A 19,021-nucleotide genomic window follows, 5' to 3' on the forward strand; every position below is an offset into this window, starting at 1 on the left:
CCCTCAGACTTCAATTCCTAGTCCAGATTTTTATCCTATACCAATTTTTGGTTTGGACAATACAGAACATGTACCAGGGAATAAGACAAATCCTATTTGGATACTGTAAATACCCACAACCTAACCACTACCAGAAGCCTGTCATGCTACTCCCAGATACTGAAGACTCAAAAAAACTGACCCTATCACTTCACTCTTGTAGGAAAAGAGTAAGGCTGAGGGAGGGTTGTATTCTGCTGCTACAAACTGAAAACCACAAGATAAAAGCAACTCCTTCACATGACACTTAACCCCTTTATAAGGTCCAGCCAACCTGTTTAGAGTTAATATACTTATTCTTGAGCAATGATTTTCAAACAACCATTACAATGTTGCCACATAAATCTAATGATCACAATCGGCATTATTAAAGAGAAAATAAACTATACTACATGTAACAAAACTAAATTGTTTCATGTTATCTTTTATTTCAAATATGACTATATGTACTAAGTCATGATGTAAAATTTTTGACTGTGGCTTATAGTCAAAAACATCTGAGTTCTTTTTGTTGGCAGAAAGATGAACTTTCCCACTATCTTGCTAGTACTGTCTTCTCTCTTTCACATATAAATTATTCCTCTTTCTCCAATATTCAATTCAAGTATCCTAAAATTAAAAGATACCATTTCACTCTCATCACATTGGCAAAAATATTTAAGTCTACCAAGTGCTGATGAGGACATGGGGAATCAGGGAGTCAATCGATGCTTACAGAAAAATTATTTGTACTTCTAATTGCAGCATTTTATAAAACAAAAAATTGGAAACCTAATTATATAAACAGTGGAATACTATACAACAGTTAAAACGATTACAAATCAAAATAGATAAGTTTCAAAACCTCTAATGAAGAAAAACAAATTTCTGTAGAATAGGCACATATTTTAAAGAATATGATATCACTGATGTAACTTTTTAGACAGGCAAAACAATATACACTTTATAGACAGTCTTATCAATAAATATATAACATATGCATACGAAAAGTATATGTAACAACCTTAGGTTCGTGGTTACCTCTGGGGAGACAGGGAAGGGGAAAACTGGAAGGATGGGGCTTTAGTTATAACCACATTTCCTTTTAAAATATCTAAAGTAAATATGGCTAAATAAATATCTGTTAAGTCTAGACAGTTTGATAAACAGGCATCAACTTTTTGAAATTTCTCTATAAGGCAGAAATATTTCATAACTGAAAATCTAAACTTTAAGATTATTAAAAGATCTACTTAATAGTTAAAAACAAATTATTTAAAGGTCTTCTTTTCTACCCTTCATTCCTGCCCTTCCCCAAACTATTTTCTCCCTTCTCTGTATTCCCAAGGACTACTTATAGTAACAATATAATAAGAAGATATGGTCCTTGTCTTCAAGTCTAGAGAAGAAAATATTCACAAATACTCTAAAGTGGGAAGCTCAAAAACATAAGTATTATGAAGATACAGTGAAGAATACCTAACAGAACCTTGATGGCCAGAAAGGAGCACAGCAAGATTACCAATAATTGCTTCCTGTGAGAGTAATGTCTGAACCTGACCTCAAGGAAAAACAAATTGGCTAGAGGATGAAGGTTACTTTTCAGTATTTATCTTAGAGCTTGATTCACACAGGTAGGAATTAACACAATTATTCATTATAGAATGTATTTTAATAAATTATGGCATCTGCACACAATGAAATACTTGGCATACTACTAAAGAACATGATGCAGAATAGCTTAAATAAATGTTATCTTTGAGCAAAAAGGGATAGGACAAAGAAAATTTCACCGTGTTGATTTGTATGTATAGATTATTTCTGGAAGGAAACAGAAGAATAATCAGAAATGAAATTCAACAGGTTGAGAAAAGCTAGTTCATGAAAGGCCTCGTTTGGCACTAAGGATCGTGAAGGTTCACGTACAGCAGTATTTCTCAAAGTGTGTTCCAGAGATCACTTGCAAACCTGAAAGGCTTGTTTAAAAAAAAAGCTGAATTGGCAGTCTTAAGGATGTGGTTCAAAAAGGCAGAGTCTGGGAGTTCTCCATCAAGTGAATCAGAATCTCATGGGGGAGCTAAAGTTCAGGCATCTGCATGTTAACTAATTCCCGAGGCGATTCTACAGGTTATGAGAGCTTTTGCAGAAGAGTAAAATGGCCAGATGTTCACTTTAGATAGGCCACTCTGGTGCCTGTATCTGCAAGATTTGAGGAGTGAGGTTTCCGTTAGAAAGCTCTGGGAGTACTCCAGATCATGTTCTTTAATTTGATAAATATTTGCATTGCAAACACTACACTCATTGCACACCACATGGCAAAAGTATCACCTGCCCAAGAACTACAATCTAAGCTATGCAGAGTAAGGGAAACAACATCCAAAGAACTACAGCTTCCGAATCTGCTAAGAACAAGGAATAGTTGAATCCTATGATAGAGGGACTGCTAAATGAAATTATTCTATCCCTTTCTGAAAATAATTTTTTTAAAACTATAAACAGAAACCATTAAAAAGGGGTGCATCTGGGGTTGTAGGGCTCAGAGTTAGGGGAGAGGAGGGTAGAAACTGCTCATTTCTTATTTGGTATGTACCAAAATATTTTTAAATAAAACCTTCTTTTTCGCTAATAAGGCATGTTTTGATGTCAAAACCTTTCCAATCGCTTTGATTCATCTGAAGTTCTAATCTGTGAGTCTCCTGAACCCTGTTAATAAAAGTCCCACATTTGCCAAAAGCTACATCTCTTATGAGTAAATTGTAATAGTTTAACTAGTCCTTGCACAGTCACAAGCCATAGAGGTAAAGTCCTTGACTAGGAATTTTCCATTCACAAGAGAAGTCATTGATCAGTTAGGCAAAAATAAAAAAGCAAGATTTAAACATTAAGCAATGTAACCAATAAGAAAGTAACTGAAAGTCAAACTCTGACAGTTTGAAAGATGTAAACCTATTTTGTACATTCTTTATCAACTAAATATTTCCTCCATTTGTTTACATTTCTACAAAGTTAAAAAACCATGAGGCTTCAGGATATAAAATTATACCGGCACTCCATCCATTATTTTCCCTTTGCATTTTAACAAACAACCTAACAGAGATCTATTTGCAACAAAACCACCACCACCACCACCACTGAAAAAGAGAACCCTCTGATAAACTTCAGGTTACCATGACACTATAGACAAAGCAGCTATGATGCAAAGACTAAAGTAAGCACTAACCCACTTTCTTTTATACCCAATCCACATGATTATTATACCTTAGTATCTTTTACTCGCAACACAAATAGCAAAAATATTAATCATCTTCCCATTCCTAATACAGAATCTTATTTTAGGACAACTTTACATGGCCTAGTATTATTCGGCCTGTTCCTGATCTCTGGTCTGGAGTACCTAATGCTACTTCATTTTAAATACTGGCCTTAATAAAATGATAAAACTCAAATCAGTAAGGAACTAACCCAATAAAGTTTAACTGAAATGACAACAACTATTTCAAAACTGTGTTCTGTAGTCCAGAAGTTTTACTTCAAAGTTTTCTTATCCTGAACAGCATTACCTAGTGATAGACAAATATTTACCTGTTAGAGATTTCTCTTCAGATATCGAGTCCACTACGCAGTCCAATTTTTAGACTTACTGATTTGACTGCATGTTAAAAGTTCTGATTAGTGCCAATCTCATTAGGAGGCCTAAGAATTAATCTAATTTAGATGCCACCCATTTTCTTGAGGCCTTAATAAAACTACCCAGTTTCAAAATGCCAGCCCTTCTGGGGCCTTGGAGACTCTCCAGTCCAACCCTAGAATTCCACATACTAGGTGAAAGTGTTTTGAAAAATAACCATACGACACGAAAAGCATTGTTCTCACTCATGAGGCCCAGAGAAATTAGGACTCAAAGGATAGAAGTTAACCATACAGAACCTGAGCCTAGAACTCCAAACTCCTGACCTCTATACTCTGAACATTCCAATCAAGTGCACTATTTTACACTGCTGAGAGGCTTCCATAAAGTTGTATGAAGAACACATTTATGGGTATATGGCATTTGAGTTTCTAAAAAGTAGATCTTACAAAATGTGGAGTACAACCCATGGGATATACCTTTCCCAAAAGAGAAACACCTGCTGACATTATTCCCTGACTCACCCCAAATTTCACACCCTGACACACTTTACTCCAAACTGCTGCTCAAACTGTTTTACTCTTTAAATAAGGCGACATTTTTTCTATAAATTGCTACCTTCAAACACTTAGAGAAAGGCAAAAACAAACCTGCACCTAGCACTTCCACCAGATGAATGCAGGGCCCCTCTTCAATTAACTCATGAAAGAATCAAAAAGTTTAAGTCTGAAAATAGACTCAGTACTTACGCAAAAATGATTTACAATTTTATTTGGATACCTCTACAAAACATTACCAAAAAAAATTGAAAATTACAAGCCAGTTTAGACCAGGCTGTCTGCTCTTGCACAGAATTCTACAAGATTATGGTTACAATTAATTCCAAAGCCCTTTGTTGCAGTGTCAACAATTAGAGATTTCCAATGGAGATTTTTCTGGACATACTGTTCATGGTAGTATCTCCTTTTCCTAAAGCTGGCAGATGAGGAGATTAGATCACAAGTTTCAAAAGGAGAGGGAAGGGGCATAATATTCAGGGTTTCTTCCTTGGAAGGATTTATATACCTTGCAAAAATATTAATAAGTACATATACCAAATGTCTACTGTGGAGGTACTGCTACATTATAGACGTAGGCTCTTTATTTCATAATTATCAGGTTTGTCTGCCTTTGTCCTGACCTTTCTAATTAATTACATTCAAAGTCAAAATTTCTTCTTTGCTCTTCCCAGCACCAAAGACACGTGAGTTTGCTAGAACTTTGATTACCACGTCCCTGCATGGTAAAGGCTCGCCCAGGCCGGCTTTCCGGAGTGTCCCAGGACTCAGTCCTGCAGAGTAAAAGGGGGTGTGTCCGCGGTACCTTCGCCCTGCCTGCAGAGGCGCCCCCCTTTCTAGGGTGGCCTGCGGAGCCGTTCCCAGACTTCAGTCACCGGCGGCCCACCTTTCCTGGAGCAGTTATTCCCAACAAGGGAATAGGGGTGGCGAGGGCAGAAATAAATCCCTAAACCGACTGTGGTACCCCTCTTCCCCCATCCAAGGCTTCCTCCAGAAGTCCCCGCCTCGGGGGTCTCTGCACGAACACTATAGACCTCCTCCCTCCTCATTTTCTCTCTCACACACACGATGGGGTGGGGGGAGGACCTACGAGCAAAGCCAGAGGCAGTGGGGGACGGCGAGCGGGGCGGGCATAGCATCTAGGGCGCCTCGGCAAGGAGGGTCGTTCCGCGGCCGGGCCGAGCCCAAACGCAACGGCGAGGCCCCCGGGACCCACCAGCTGCTTCAGGTCCTCCTCCGAGAGCTCCGCGTAACGGTACCGCTGCTGCTCGAACTCGTACCGGGTGGTTTTGGCCACCACTACCACCCGGGACGGGCGGAAGCCGCCGTCGGGGCGGCTACCACAGCCCGCCAGCTGGCGCGACTGACCCTGCCCCAGGTGCCGCCGGCCGCCGCGTCCCCGCCGAGCCTCGGCCGCGCGGCCGGGCCTCCCGCGCCCGGGCCCCTCAGCGCCGCCGCCCGGCCGCCCGCCACGCGACGACAGCTGCCCAGCAGGAAGCCTCGGTAGCAAGTCATCGTCCGCCCGGCGGACGTTGCAGGCCTGGGCTCCCAGCCCCGCTCTTTGCCCCCACGTGTGCGCACCGCCCGCGCCGTCCCGGCCTCTAACTTCGCGCCCGCTGGCCAGAGGTTAAGTACAGGGCCCTGCGTGGCCCGCGCCGCTAGGGGGACGTGCCCGGACGTTGACGGGGGCGGGGAAAGCCAGGCGATTGGGAGAGGGGAGCGCCCACCGGAGGTAAAGGTGGGCGGGGAAGAGCCGGAGGCCTCAGGGTGGTGGGTTTTGTTTGTGTGTGTATCCGTTTCCATTGACGCCTGCGCAGTGGCCGCTTCGCCGCCTGGGGGACAGCCTCCCGCTCCACCCCCTTCCCCGCGGGCGCTCTCCCGCCCGCAACTCTGTCAGCCAATCAGCCCCCGCCCAACCCTGTCAGCCAATCAGAGCCCGCTGCGGTTTCGGAGCCCGAAGAGCTGCGGGAATTGGCTGCATCCAAGGGAAACGCTGGGATCCTATTTGGTGTTTGAGCTGCCGGAAAGAATCCAGCTGGAACCGATCTGAGGCGGCGCAGGAACTGTGGGTGGGGTTTTGAGCACCTGGCGGGAAGGCATGTGTCGCGCATTTCCTTATTGGGGTACGGTCCTTTCCCATTATTGCACCTAAGTCTAGACCACATAAGTCTATACTTTTTCATTATTGCTCATGAGACTAGGTGCTTTGTTCGTTCATTCAACTAACGCATATTGGATGGCTGATATTTACAACGCTGAGCTAGGGTCTTAGGGTACTGACCCACGACTGGCTGCATAATTTGCAGGGCCTGGTATTAAAAGACCATGCGAAACCCTTTGTTCAGAGGTTGTTCAGAATTTCAAGACAACAAAGCAGTATGCAGAGCACTGGACCCATGTAAGCATGGGGCCCTGTGGGACTACTCGGTCGTGGCCCTTGCTGATCACCAAAAAACAGCCCAAAGGGAGAAAAAAGGGTGTGTAGTCTCTGAAGAGGTGGAGGAGTCTGAGCCAGGGGAGCATTTCCAGATGGAGAGATAAGATTGAAAAAGTAAGGCAAGTGTGAGGGGTTAAGACTGTTAGTATTTGGACTTTATTCTGTAGCTAGCAGTTAGTGTTTTGTGGGCTTTTAACTCGTAAGAAGAATCCTGAAAGCAGTGTTTGATGACGATTGATCTGGCTTAGGAGTGTTGAGCATATTGAAGGCAACTTATCCTCTTTAATATATCTTTAATTCTCCCTTTCTACTGGTTTTTCCTACTAATTATTTAAACATACTCATATTTATGACATCTGAAAAAAATTTAAACCAACTCTAAGCCCTAGCATTTTACATGTTGTCTATCTTCCCTTTAAAGCTAAGATTTTTGAAAGAGTAATCTGTTCATCATTGCCGCATCTCCGCCTCCTATTCATTCCCAAACCAGTTGTAATCATTTCTCCCCACCATTTCACTCAATACTACTATTTCCAAAGTGACCAAAGATCTGATTGTAAACTCAGAAGACATTATTCAGCCCTTAAATAACTTGATCTTTATGCAGCATTTGAAATGGTTATCATTTCCTCTTGAATTTTTTTACTCCGGCTTCCAACACACCAAATCCCTGATAGTGTCCCTTCCATCTCTCTGTTCCCTTTTTGGGTTCTTTCTAAGCTAGTCTTCAGGATCTATCCCTCCAGGATCTATCCCCTCTCTTCCTTTCCCCTCCTTTTTCTTCCCTTCTTTCGTGCTCACTCTCGTGCACACTCTCATGTTCTCTCTCTCTCTCTCTCTCTCCCCGCCCCCACTCTTCTGCATGAGTTCATCCAGTATTGTATAATGAAAAGAACTTGCACTTTAGATTTAAAAAGACTCATTCAAACCCAGCTTTACCATTTATTACTTAGTCAACCTTTGTCCTACTTATTCCTGTATAAAGTATAATAGCTACTTTGTAAAGTTGTAAATATATATACGTGCCCATTACAAAGTATACACTTGGCAAATATTAGCCCCTTTCCCCTTCCATGACTTTAGCTGCCACCAGTACCTTCACCCCAGACTGTACTGAGTGAGCTTCAAATCCTTATTTCTATCTTCCTGTTGAGCCTTATATACACAACACATGTCATTGGAGATCAAATTATATTTGATTGCCTGCTATGGGTCAAACGCCCTACTAGGGCTGGAGATAAAATGATAAATAAAAGGTAGTCTTCCCCCTAAAGGAACATAAAGTTTTATGCAATGGTAGAATTATGTACAGAATGCTATAGGAATGTGGAGGAATCAGTCTTAACAGCTTAAGAGGAGTTAGGGAAATCTTTCTGGAAATGTCATGAGCCAAGCCTTAAAGAATGAACAGATATTAGCCAGACTCAGCAACAGTGAGAAAGGAATTTCACAAGGTGTGGAGCAATGAAATAGCAGTTTTGAATTCCTAGAGAATTTAGAGGGAAGCGGGCAACAGTGGGAGGTGAGGCTAGAGAGGTAGACAGAGCAAAAGAGATGGAAAGTATTATAGCCATGCTTAGGAACTTGGCTTGTAGCTCATATATGCAAGGAAGCCACTAAAAGGAGAAAATGACATGATTATCTTTGTAAAGATTGTGAACAGGAATTTCTTGGAAGAAACACAAGCAGTGAATAAATATCTGAAAGATATCTATCTTATCAGAAATCCTTATTTCTGATACAAATTAAAGTAATAGCGAAATAGCCTTTTATAGCCACTAGATCGGCAGCAATTTAAAAGTTTGGCAATCGTCTAATTTTTGAAAACATACATCATGTCTTTATTAGGCTAAACATTTACCAGATACTGTAATAACCTTCAATGCCATAGTTTTCAAATATCAAAACCTTTTTAGAAATCATTTTAGAATTGTGACCCTTGTCCCCTTGTTATGGACTGAATGTTTATGTTCTTGCAAAATTCATATGTTGAAGCCCTAACACCCGATACGATGGTATCTGGAGATGGGGCTTTGGAAGGTAATTAGAGTTAGATGCTCCCACAAAGAAGAGATTATGTGAGCATGCAGTGAGATGGTGGCCCCCTGCAAACAAAGAGGCCTCAGAATTAAACCTACCTTCCCAGCACCTTGAATTTGGACTTCCCAGCCTCCAAAACTGTAAGAAGTACATTTCTGTTGTTTAAGCCACGCAGTCTGTAATATTTTGTTATGGCGGCTCACGCACACTAAGATGCCTCTAACAGGAATTGTTTAGGGCTCATGATCGAAAGTCATTTTGAAGCTATGAGTGATCACACTGGACTAAAAAATGAAACATAGCTAGTAAGTACTGAGACTAATTTTCTAGTGTAATTCATTGTTTCTGAAACAAAAATCAAAAGAGCATCAAAGTCTGTTGTGTGATTGTTGAACTTACTGTAGTCTACCATAATAATGGCATATAAGAAAAAATTCATTTGGCTACATATGATTTTTTTTTTAAAGGTCTCTAGTCACACCTACTCAAATATTAATGATAATTTAATTTTATAAATAAAGCAAAGAACAAGTTAAAATATTTTACTTTTTGTATATTTAGTGTTTTGGTACATAGGTAATGTATTTTTGTTCATTCCTTCAAAAACTATTAGATACTGACTGTGAGTCAAGAATATACAAGGTACAATGGCTACAAGTCCAAGAACAAATACTCCCTTTAAAGGAAGGAAATCCAAAGGCTAAATAAGAATACACATTTCCCAGAAGAGAACACAATTAAATGAAATGTTATTAGGCAGTTATAGTGGTTTTCAAAGAAATGACTGAAAATTTTGTAAAATATTTGTTTTACGGCCAATGTATGATTGGAAAATAAATATTTCGATTAGATATTTATCAAATTCAGCAATTTATAATTTTAACTATGATATCCATCAATGTGATGAATAGTCCAAATTAGTTATCAAATCCTATTCTAAATTAACTTCCTCAAAAATAATAAATTTGGAATTTCCGAAGTCCACGTGTTTCTTAAATTCTTCACTTTCTCCACAATAATTAAAATGTAAAACCTCAGAATTATTAGACTACAAGAGAAAAATTTTAATTCCAACAAATTATATTTCATGAACTTTTTAATAAAAACTCTTCGAGGAATGAATAGGATCTTCTCATTTAGTTAGGATGGTTTAGCATTTTCAGTAGGGTGATAAATCTTTTTGTAGATATCATGTTTATAGTATGTAGCACTCATGAACAGGCAACCGACTGTCTGTGAGTCCACCGGGAAGGATCTGTGATATAAATTTAAAATATTTTGTTATACAATGGTATATTCAGATTAGATTTAATATTGAATACAACTGAACATGAATACTCATGAATATGCTTACTGGTGAAGAAGTGAAATATATAGAATTTATATTTTTATAAGTAACAGTTAGAAATGTTCCTAATTTTAAGATCATTAAACATTTTCAGATCATTAAACCCTTTCTTAATTCATGGGCAACAATGTTTTAAAAATTAGACTTTTTATTACTTTCATAACATTTCTGTATTTGTATGCGACATCTCCTGGAGAGGTACTAAATGAAAGGGGAAAATGGCAGGGGAAGGGGATGGTGCTCATATGGCTGACATTTACTTTGCATTACTTTCATTGTTTCTCATCTTGTACAAAGATAGTTGCATATTACTCTTTCCTAAAATGGAATATAATAAAATATAGATTTTATATACAGGTCATTTGTTGATGAGAATTTTGCTATTTAATCCTTCTTTCAAGTTAACGTTTTTAATGGATACAAACTGATTTTCTAATAGATCCCATTTTATTGTTGATGATATAAACATAATAATATAAAAGATAATATACATTTCATACATTTCAAAGAATAATTAGCCATTTATTTAATAATAACAAGGAAAATAATATTTACTTAGTTCTCTCATTCACTGAGTCAAGCAGTTTATGATCCTGACCTGCATGTTTTGTGCATTTTTCCTCCTGATTACATTTGTAGTATTAGGCAAAGGAAGATATTTCATGAAGTTCTGCTCATGGTCTTTGATGGGTTTTTAAATTATGTATGATTAAAGCAGCTTTGAGATTTAAAATAATTAAAAATTGGAAAATTGCTTGCTAACACACTATATTACCTAGTTCTCCATAGAGTAGAATTTATGGGTAAATGAAATATTATTGAAAATATCTAGATGACTTTATTAGAATAGCTACATCTATATAACAAAGCTGTGCTTATTATTTCCTTGACGATGTTTTTCTCCAAAAATAATAATGAACTTTTATTTTAAATTCACTTATCAGGACAAGCACTGAAACCTAGAAGCCTGTTCATTACTGGTTCCACTTCAGCCTTGCTCAATTCACGAATCTTGACACAATAAAAGAAATAATACTTTCTGCCCCAGGCAAAGGAAGTCTTTGAAAATAAAGATTCCAAAAGGGGAATAAACAGGATTTTTGGTGTTTCAAGCCATATTTGCCTGGTGGCTTCATTACAAGTATTTATAATTTCTTTTACTATAGCCAATAATAGGCAAATGAGAACAAGTGAAAAGACATATGAATAAATGGTTAGTTTCAGGGTAGCAATGTAATATTTTAAACTGCAAATATGGTCTTTTATGCAATTTATATGCAGATGATATGCAGGCATCATGATGAGGCTGAGTTTTGGTAATATCCTAATGAAGGCCACATATTGAAAATTTTCAAACCCACTCCTTGGATTCAAACAGCTAGGGCTCTAACCCTCCCCAACCCACTTAAAACATATCAGTTCCACTTTTTAAAAATTTATTTCGGAGGTTAGGATTGTGCATAAGATTTTTTTTCTTAAACTTCTGACCTAACAAAAAAAAAGTTATTTACCTGATCTATTTTTAGTGACTTCAATGAAATCATCCTCATCCTCATCACAGCTATCACAGTTTAATTGCTGGAGGACTGTTTCTGACTGGCTTTCAGCTTGATTTCCGTCTTTCTGCTTATCGAAGCTTCGGAGTGCAACAAGGCGATGATGTATTGCTGCATACAGATATCCTGTATCTTTGGCGCTGGCCTGCATAAGGAAAACTAAGTTGTTAGGAATATAAATAATTGAATAATAGCCACATTTTATGAGTTTTTAATCTTTCACTATTAGTAAGGAAGGAATTATATGGCATAAATCTAGAATGTAAATAACCCTAAAATCTGCTGGATAAAAAGTCAATTTATCTTGAACCAAACTAAATCTTAAAGTGGATGATTTTATAAGAGGTCCCGATATGTGCATTTTAAACTGATAAAGTAGAATTTTGTGATTTAAAATTTGTTTGAATTTCAGTTTGTAAAAGACCATTCTTCTTATTTTACACTGTAGAAAATTATAGTATTACGGGGTGAAAAAACTTCTATTTCCTTTATATCACTTTTCTTACGTACATCACTTTCCCTGTAAGCCACATAGTTCTGTGGAAAAGGAGAATTCATTAGAGCAGTCTATGATATTGTATCATATCAGAAGTTCTTCTTTCAATACTTTTTATGCTATTTTTATGGTTTCTATTAATATAAAAGATCATGGTAACAATACCATTGGTATAATATTAACTGTGATTATTTTTTTAATTCAATCCATGTGATAAAACTGTGGTTTTATGTATTCCATTTGTATTAACAAAAGCACATAGCATAGGTATTCGACATATACTTGTTTCCCTCTTCTTTTTACCTATGAGGAAATTATGGCTCAGAAAGGTACAATGGCAAATTGGCTGGGACTTGAATCAAACTTTTTCGTCATCTGAGTCTGTGCTCTTTAAGGTAACATGGCAGTAGTTTACATTTTTTGTCTCTTATAATTTCCAAAAAAATCTGGGAAAATTTTCTTTTTGCTAACCCTCCAGGGAGCCATCAAACATTTAAAAGCCAACAACTCAAGGTTGAACCAACTGTATGCCAACTTTTGAGAGAAGGATCTTAACTTATGTTTTTTCATATGCATGGTCTTAAGTTGCCTTAAATACTTGTGGGGAAAAAACTAAAATATAAATACAATAAAATATTTTTGTGTCTCATGTTGCATTAGATATTACAGAGTAGTTACTGAGTAAACATTTGTTGACTCAACTAATTTAATATTATATCATGTCCAAGGTATAATTTTTCTTTAGTAAGTTAATTAGTAACAAATACTGAAAGAGTATTTGTAATTGAAATATAAATACTATTCTGCTACCTTGACTTTCTTACATTAAATTTTAAATATACCTTTCACTAGTCAATATATTTATTTCCTTTTGCCAAATTCACTCAGATGTTTTCATTTAAGAAACTCAGAACAAGAAGTTAAAAACAAAAGAGCAATGATATATTTTTTTAATAACAAATTTGCTTTAATAAATTGTAATTCTTAGGAAGTACCATAAGAAAATACTGATAAGAATGAAAATTGGTTCAGTCTTTCTGGAGAGAAATTTGTCAACACAAGTCAAAACCTTTTTCCAAGAAAAAAAGAACATATATGTATACTAGAGTTCCTCGCAGCCTCCTTAAAAAATTTATAATAATGTAACAGTAAATTACCTAAGTATTTAACAAAGTTGGATTAATGTAATAAATTATAGTGCAAAACAGAACAGAATTCTTTTCACCCGTTAAAAGAATTTTTGAAGGATGAACAAATATTTAATGACACGAAAACACTCATTTTCACTGATAAGTGAAAAGGTTACATATGTGTATTTACAATCTAATATTAGCTATCTAATCTTAACTCCTTTATTTTGTTTTCTCTTTTTCTGGTGTTTTTTCTTTTTCTATTTTTGTCTTTTTAAATTTTCTTTTTTTAACCACTTTATAAAGTATATTATTATCATCTTCATTTGGCAGATGAGTAAAATCAGGTTAAAGAAGACTAAATAACTTGCTTAAAGATTATACAGTATATACAGTATGGTACACATGTATGTATACACACACATATACTAAAATATAGTATAATTCCAAAACATTAAAGGTGACCATCTCTGGGAGTGGAATTTTGGGTGATTTTTATTTGCATTTTGTTTGCTTATCTCTAAAAAAAATCCTACAAATTAAAAAGCATGGGTCAGATATTGAGCAGCAGAATCTAATTATAGATAACAGTCTCAGTCTTAGTCTCAGTCTCAGGCAGGCTACTTGACTCACTCAAAGCCAGGAGTATCTGGCCTGGCAGACAATCAAGCATTACCTCTCTAAATGGTAAACTGGATTTGGGCATCACCTCACTCTAACATCTTAATTCTCAATATCACTTACACCTAACAGTACACATATTGGTAGTTAATAGAACCTTTAGTTTTTCATCAATGGTCATTTGCCAACTTTTTATCCATTACTATATGGAAGCTAATTTACTTGTTTTGTCAGCCTGAATCACTTGGATGCTCAGTCTTCTCTAGTCTTCTGGGGCTCAGCCCACAGAGGAAACCTAGCCTTTTTTCTGTCCTGATTTCTGCCAGCTCTCTCTCTCTTGTGCCTGGATGTCTTGTATTTAAGGTCAAGCATTCCTTCTGCAAGAGACAGCTAAAGCTATGCTCCCATCCTGTTACCTTGGAGACTGACTCATGTCCAGAATTGGAATTTGCTGTTGGATTGGTTCTTTTACCTAGCCAGCCCTGTGTTTTTCCATTTCTCACTGATTCCAGTGATCTCAAAACCTTCACAATTTCAGCATTCAGTATAAGCATCAGGATTCTGCTGGCTTCCTAGGAGCCAATCTTGGCAATAATCCCTTTGGTAACTTAGTAAGATTGTTGACATAATTTCAATAATAAAGATGTAAAGGTTTGATTGCATATAGCAATACAAATGTTTTGGGACAGGTACCAGTTGATTACTATAGATTTTGGTGTTAATCTCTAGATTTCATATAAAATTTAGGTCTTATATTAGACTATAAACAACCAAAATGAATGGCTAACTTTTTAGCCAATGGTACAGGCTATTGTTATAAAATAGAAATAAAACAAATTAGTAATTGCAGAGATCTGAAAATATAATAGGGTGGGTAATCCTCGATCACTGAAATTTGTTACTTACCTGAATTAAAAACACTTTGATGCTATAGTCTTCTAAATCGGTCGCCATTATTCGTAAATTTTTGTAGTTTGCTCTTTGAATCTCCATTTGAGCCCAGAGTTTGCTATTGAGAATCAGCCTCAGGCTGCCTTGATTGCGCATAACTAAAATAGGAAAGTGAATATATCGAACTGTACAACAGTTGATTCCTTAACCTTCCAAGGGAATTTGCCATTTTTGAAAGCAAAGTAAATCTTTCAGTTGTTTTTCAGACTGTATTTTCACTATTAAGTTGTTATTTGACTAGATTATAACTTGGTTTTCAAATTGGGCTTTATAATGTTAAAGGACTTTTTTCTTAGGTTAAAATACTGTAATTATACTTTTGTACTATAATATGAAAAATAATTAAAATTTTAGAACTCCTTTAAGGACCTAGTAGTCTGAAGAACTTATCCAAGAATTGTTTAAAATAGAGAAAACTGAAATAAAAACTTTAAGCATTCAGAAAATGGAATTAGTTAAGTAAATGATGGTATAACTGTTCAAGATGTTATAACCTCATTAAGAATACTGAAGAAAGATAATTAATGATGAAGAAAGGTGATCATGGTCTACTATATAAAAGAAAAAAATAGCTTATAAACCAATATAAACACCATGAATCACAAATTTTCAATATACGTATACATTTATATACCTAGAAAACAAAGTCTAGAAGAATATATTCTATTAACAGAGTCTATCACAGGAAGATAGGCCTATGAGTGATTTTAATTTTTTTCCTTTTGTTAATCCATATTTTGTCTCTTATAATGAACATGTATTACCTGTATAATAAAAAGAAAAGTTGTTTTGTGGTTTCTTTTTGGCAGACAGCAGAAGGAGTGGAATTAAACCAGAGTAGAAAACAACTAGCATCTGCCTTAGGAATAATGCTCGATTGGGTTATTTAGAAACCTGTTTGCCAGTTACAGACTGAAGACACTGAATTCTATTCCTTACCCATTCCTTGACCTTGAAATCTGAAACTCAACAAATATCCTTATACCTGGATCCAACTTCTATTTGTGGTCTCCTCCACAGCTTTGACCACCCAGCATTGACCAATAAACCAAACCTATCCACTCAACTCAGATCTCTGCCTGGGTTCACTCTTGGTTTGGGCCTCTGAACAAAGGCCAGTGTGTCTTTTTGGATGCCCAAAACCTCCTGAGTCTTTTAACTTGACTGATGATTCTAACCATCACTCTGTCTGCAGGATTCAATAACCATGCACATTCATTTCTTTGGAAACTGACCCCGCATCCCAACCCACACACTATGTTTAGAATGGCAAGGGTAAATTATAGGGCGAATATCCTCTTTCAGAAAAACTATTTTTTACTTGTAAAGTAATTTGCATCATATTCCTTTAAATAATAATGAGATAATTATTTAGATGTGTGCTGGGCTCTGTCATAGGTGCTCTACTTGCATCATCTCACTGAATACTCACAACTGCTTAGTAAGTCATAGACTAATACCGATACAACTAGGGCAGAAAGAGGTTAAGTAACTTGTCAAAGGTGACTAGTTAGTGGGGAGCCAGAACTGGAATCCGGTAGTCTAATGTTGGAGCCTACTCTAACCAGGAGGTTCCTATAGCACATTAGAAATAATATTGTTTTCACAGTCTGATTTATTGACATATTTTATAAGACATCTCCAGAAAAGGATATGCACCTATGTGGGAAACTTTACCCTGAAAAATAGTGTCTTGCTTTACAAAATGATTCCTTACTTAGTCTTGACTGGAATGTTCCACTGTCACTACTTGGTGTATCATTCAATCTCAAAGCTCCTCTGCCCCGTTCAATCCAGGACTGTGTTGTTTTGTTGAATATAAAAAGCTTGCAGTTGATCTGAAGGACAATTTTTTAAAATGTCAAATAGATAGAACATTGTTTTTTCAAAGCAAATTCTTTCCTATGTTGTAACCTTAGCGGAATAACCTTTGTTAGTGATTTATACATCAGCTTTTAAATTTTATTTAACTTTTAAAAACATGAATTTTGAATAGTTCAAATATCGAAAAGCAAAAAGCTGTAAAAAAGTAAGAAGTCTCTCCCCAACCCTAGTTTCCCATCTGCCAATTTCTACCCCCTGCGATTGTAACCACTATTGCTAATATTTTGTTTATCTTTCCAAAGATATTTGTATGTATGTATACATGAGACAATACATACATATGTCCCCCCCCCCCCCCTTTTTTTTTTTCTATAAATGGTAGACTATCATACATACTTTCAGTATCTGGCTTTTTCACTTAACAGTATATCTATATATATACCAACTTTTAAATGTAATGTTATTTGAACTATAATTTATTTGAAAGTAAAGAAATCATGGAACTATTTGTATGCTTAAAAAATTTCAAAGTCCATGGCATAAGAACTAGGAAGTGATACCAGAGTACCCTACTATAATTGAATGTTTACCAGTGGTTCTCAAATATTATTGTGTTCAAGAATCACCTAGATTACTAGTTAAAAATACAGTATGCCAGGGCCTCACCCCTGGTGATTACTTCAATAAGTCCAGGGTTAATCTGATCTGAGAGTTAAGCTTTGAGACACTTTTATAATAAATGTATAGTAGACCATGGGGGAAGAGACAAGGAAAGAAGAGGGTTTGGGGAAGAACAGATGTAGGAAGACAAAGAGAAATCCGTGCCTTGTTGAAAAATGATTAAGTTGTAGTAATTACCTTTCAGATGCTCACTCCGAAATCTAGACCACTCAACATTCAAATCCTATGTGTGATACTGTATACTTCATATGTGAAATTCTTAATTTATATGAAATTCAGAACTTAAAAACTTTCAAAAAGAAAACAAAATTTTTTACTATTTTGAACTAAAATCAATTCATCTTATCAGCATTTTAAAACCTTCAGTGTAAGTAGAATTTTTAAATCATATGATAATAGCACTGATTACAAAAGCAGGTTGAAAAGTATGAAATACAGGTCAAAATTACTTTAAGAAAGGGTCCTGAGCTGTCTTCTTCCTAAGGGACTAATGTGAATGGACCAACAACCCATTTTCCCGCAAATTACATGTATACATGTAAGAATCCAACAAAAAATTGGTTTAATCTTTGTAAGCGTCCAACATTTTTATTTAAGCAGCCTAGTTTTCTTGAAAACTATATGTCTGCCTTTATTTTTTAAAATGTCCTGGTGATGGTAACTTTCTTATATGTATGTAAGTGCTACCCGAAAGAGCAATACATGATATACAAACCTTTAACACATTATATTCTGCTTCCTCCCCTGTTATTACATCAATTTTCTCCAGCAAGCACTTTTGTGATGATTTAGAAGAGAAGGCAGCAGCCGATTCAATTAGAGATATCTTTTTAATAGAGTCTGGTCCTAAGAGAATAAATAGGGAGAAAAAAAAAACACATAAAAAGCCCCATTTTCTCCACTTTGTTCTTTGTTGCCACTATTAACATACATATCTCCTTAGCTTTTTATAACAATGAATGTTTCCAAAAAGCCACAGTGTTTGAGTTTAGGTAAATCTCTGTATTGATTCCTCATATCATTTACTCAAAAATTTTAAAAACCTTCTATGTCACGTGACAATATTTATATGCTTTAATCTTTACCAATAAATTTTAAAATACTAGACTATTGTTTTTTTACTTTATAGATACTAAACAAATGACAGGGGAAAACAGGAAATAAACTAGTTGAATGTTTTACAGATGAAATAATTCTTACTTGAGTTTGGAGAGTTGATAGGAAATTTTAAAGTGGATTTAAATGGTTTTTCCTTGGCATTGGAATCATTTTCAAGTTGTGGCTGGGTTTTCTGAGTATCCTAGGTAGGAGGGAAAGGCATATTATTTAATTTTTCCTCATACATTTGCAGTAAGCCAAAAGATACCTTTGTTCTTCTGTTTCAACATGGGGGCAAAGAAACCCAGCTGCTCTGTTTTGAGGGGCTCCCTATGTGCCGAACAGGTAATTTCCTCCCTATCATTTGAGAACCTTGGTTCTGATCCTCAGGAAGCAAGGAAGCATAATCCACTGACCACCAGCCTACAGCAGGTGGGATTAGTTCTAGGGACAATGCGAGAAGTTAAGAGGCTCCAAAAGAGGTAGCAGCTATTTTAAACTAACACCAGGTCCTCGCTACCACCAGGCTAACCTGAGGCCTGGGAAGGAGGAGCAACTGTCATCTCTGTTTCAAGGTATCTCAGTATTCCCAGCAATTCACTCTATCTACTACATTTAAAATAATAGTAATAATAA

At 36.5% G+C, this 19,021-nt stretch overlaps 2 protein-coding genes across 6 annotated transcripts in view; both read right to left on the minus strand.

Moving 5' to 3' along the window:
- Positions 1 to 6,056, minus strand: part of NADK2 (NAD kinase 2, mitochondrial) — a 37,024-nt gene extending 30,968 nt beyond the window's left edge. Inside the window, exons 1-2 of one of the 5 annotated variants that reach the window (XM_023524831.1) lie at positions 5,631 to 5,718; positions 5,420 to 5,598 (exon numbers count right to left, since the gene is read on the minus strand). In XM_023524831.1, the coding sequence (XP_023380599.1) occupies positions 5,420 to 5,598; positions 5,631 to 5,718 (267 nt within the window). The other 4 variants (XM_023524829.1, XM_023524828.1, XM_023524830.1 and 1 more) reach the window with 4 other exon arrangements.
- A 3,606-nt stretch (positions 6,057 to 9,662) lies between these two features.
- Positions 9,663 to 19,021, minus strand: part of RANBP3L (RAN binding protein 3 like) — a 41,757-nt gene continuing 32,398 nt past the window's right edge. The window contains exons 10-15 of the mRNA XM_011382967.2: positions 18,488 to 18,587; positions 18,003 to 18,133; positions 16,500 to 16,620; positions 14,738 to 14,880; positions 11,540 to 11,729; positions 9,663 to 9,935 (exon numbers count right to left, since the gene is read on the minus strand). Coding sequence (XP_011381269.1) covers positions 9,892 to 9,935; positions 11,540 to 11,729; positions 14,738 to 14,880; positions 16,500 to 16,620; positions 18,003 to 18,133; positions 18,488 to 18,587 — 729 coding nt within the window. The 3' untranslated portion in view covers positions 9,663 to 9,891. The remainder of the gene's footprint in view (positions 9,936 to 11,539; positions 11,730 to 14,737; positions 14,881 to 16,499; positions 16,621 to 18,002; positions 18,134 to 18,487; positions 18,588 to 19,021) is intronic.

This window comes from Pteropus vampyrus, unplaced genomic scaffold (assembly GCF_000151845.1).
Source record: "Pteropus vampyrus isolate Shadow unplaced genomic scaffold, Pvam_2.0 Scaffold498, whole genome shotgun sequence".
Classification (NCBI taxonomy): domain Eukaryota; kingdom Metazoa; phylum Chordata; class Mammalia; order Chiroptera; family Pteropodidae; genus Pteropus; species Pteropus vampyrus.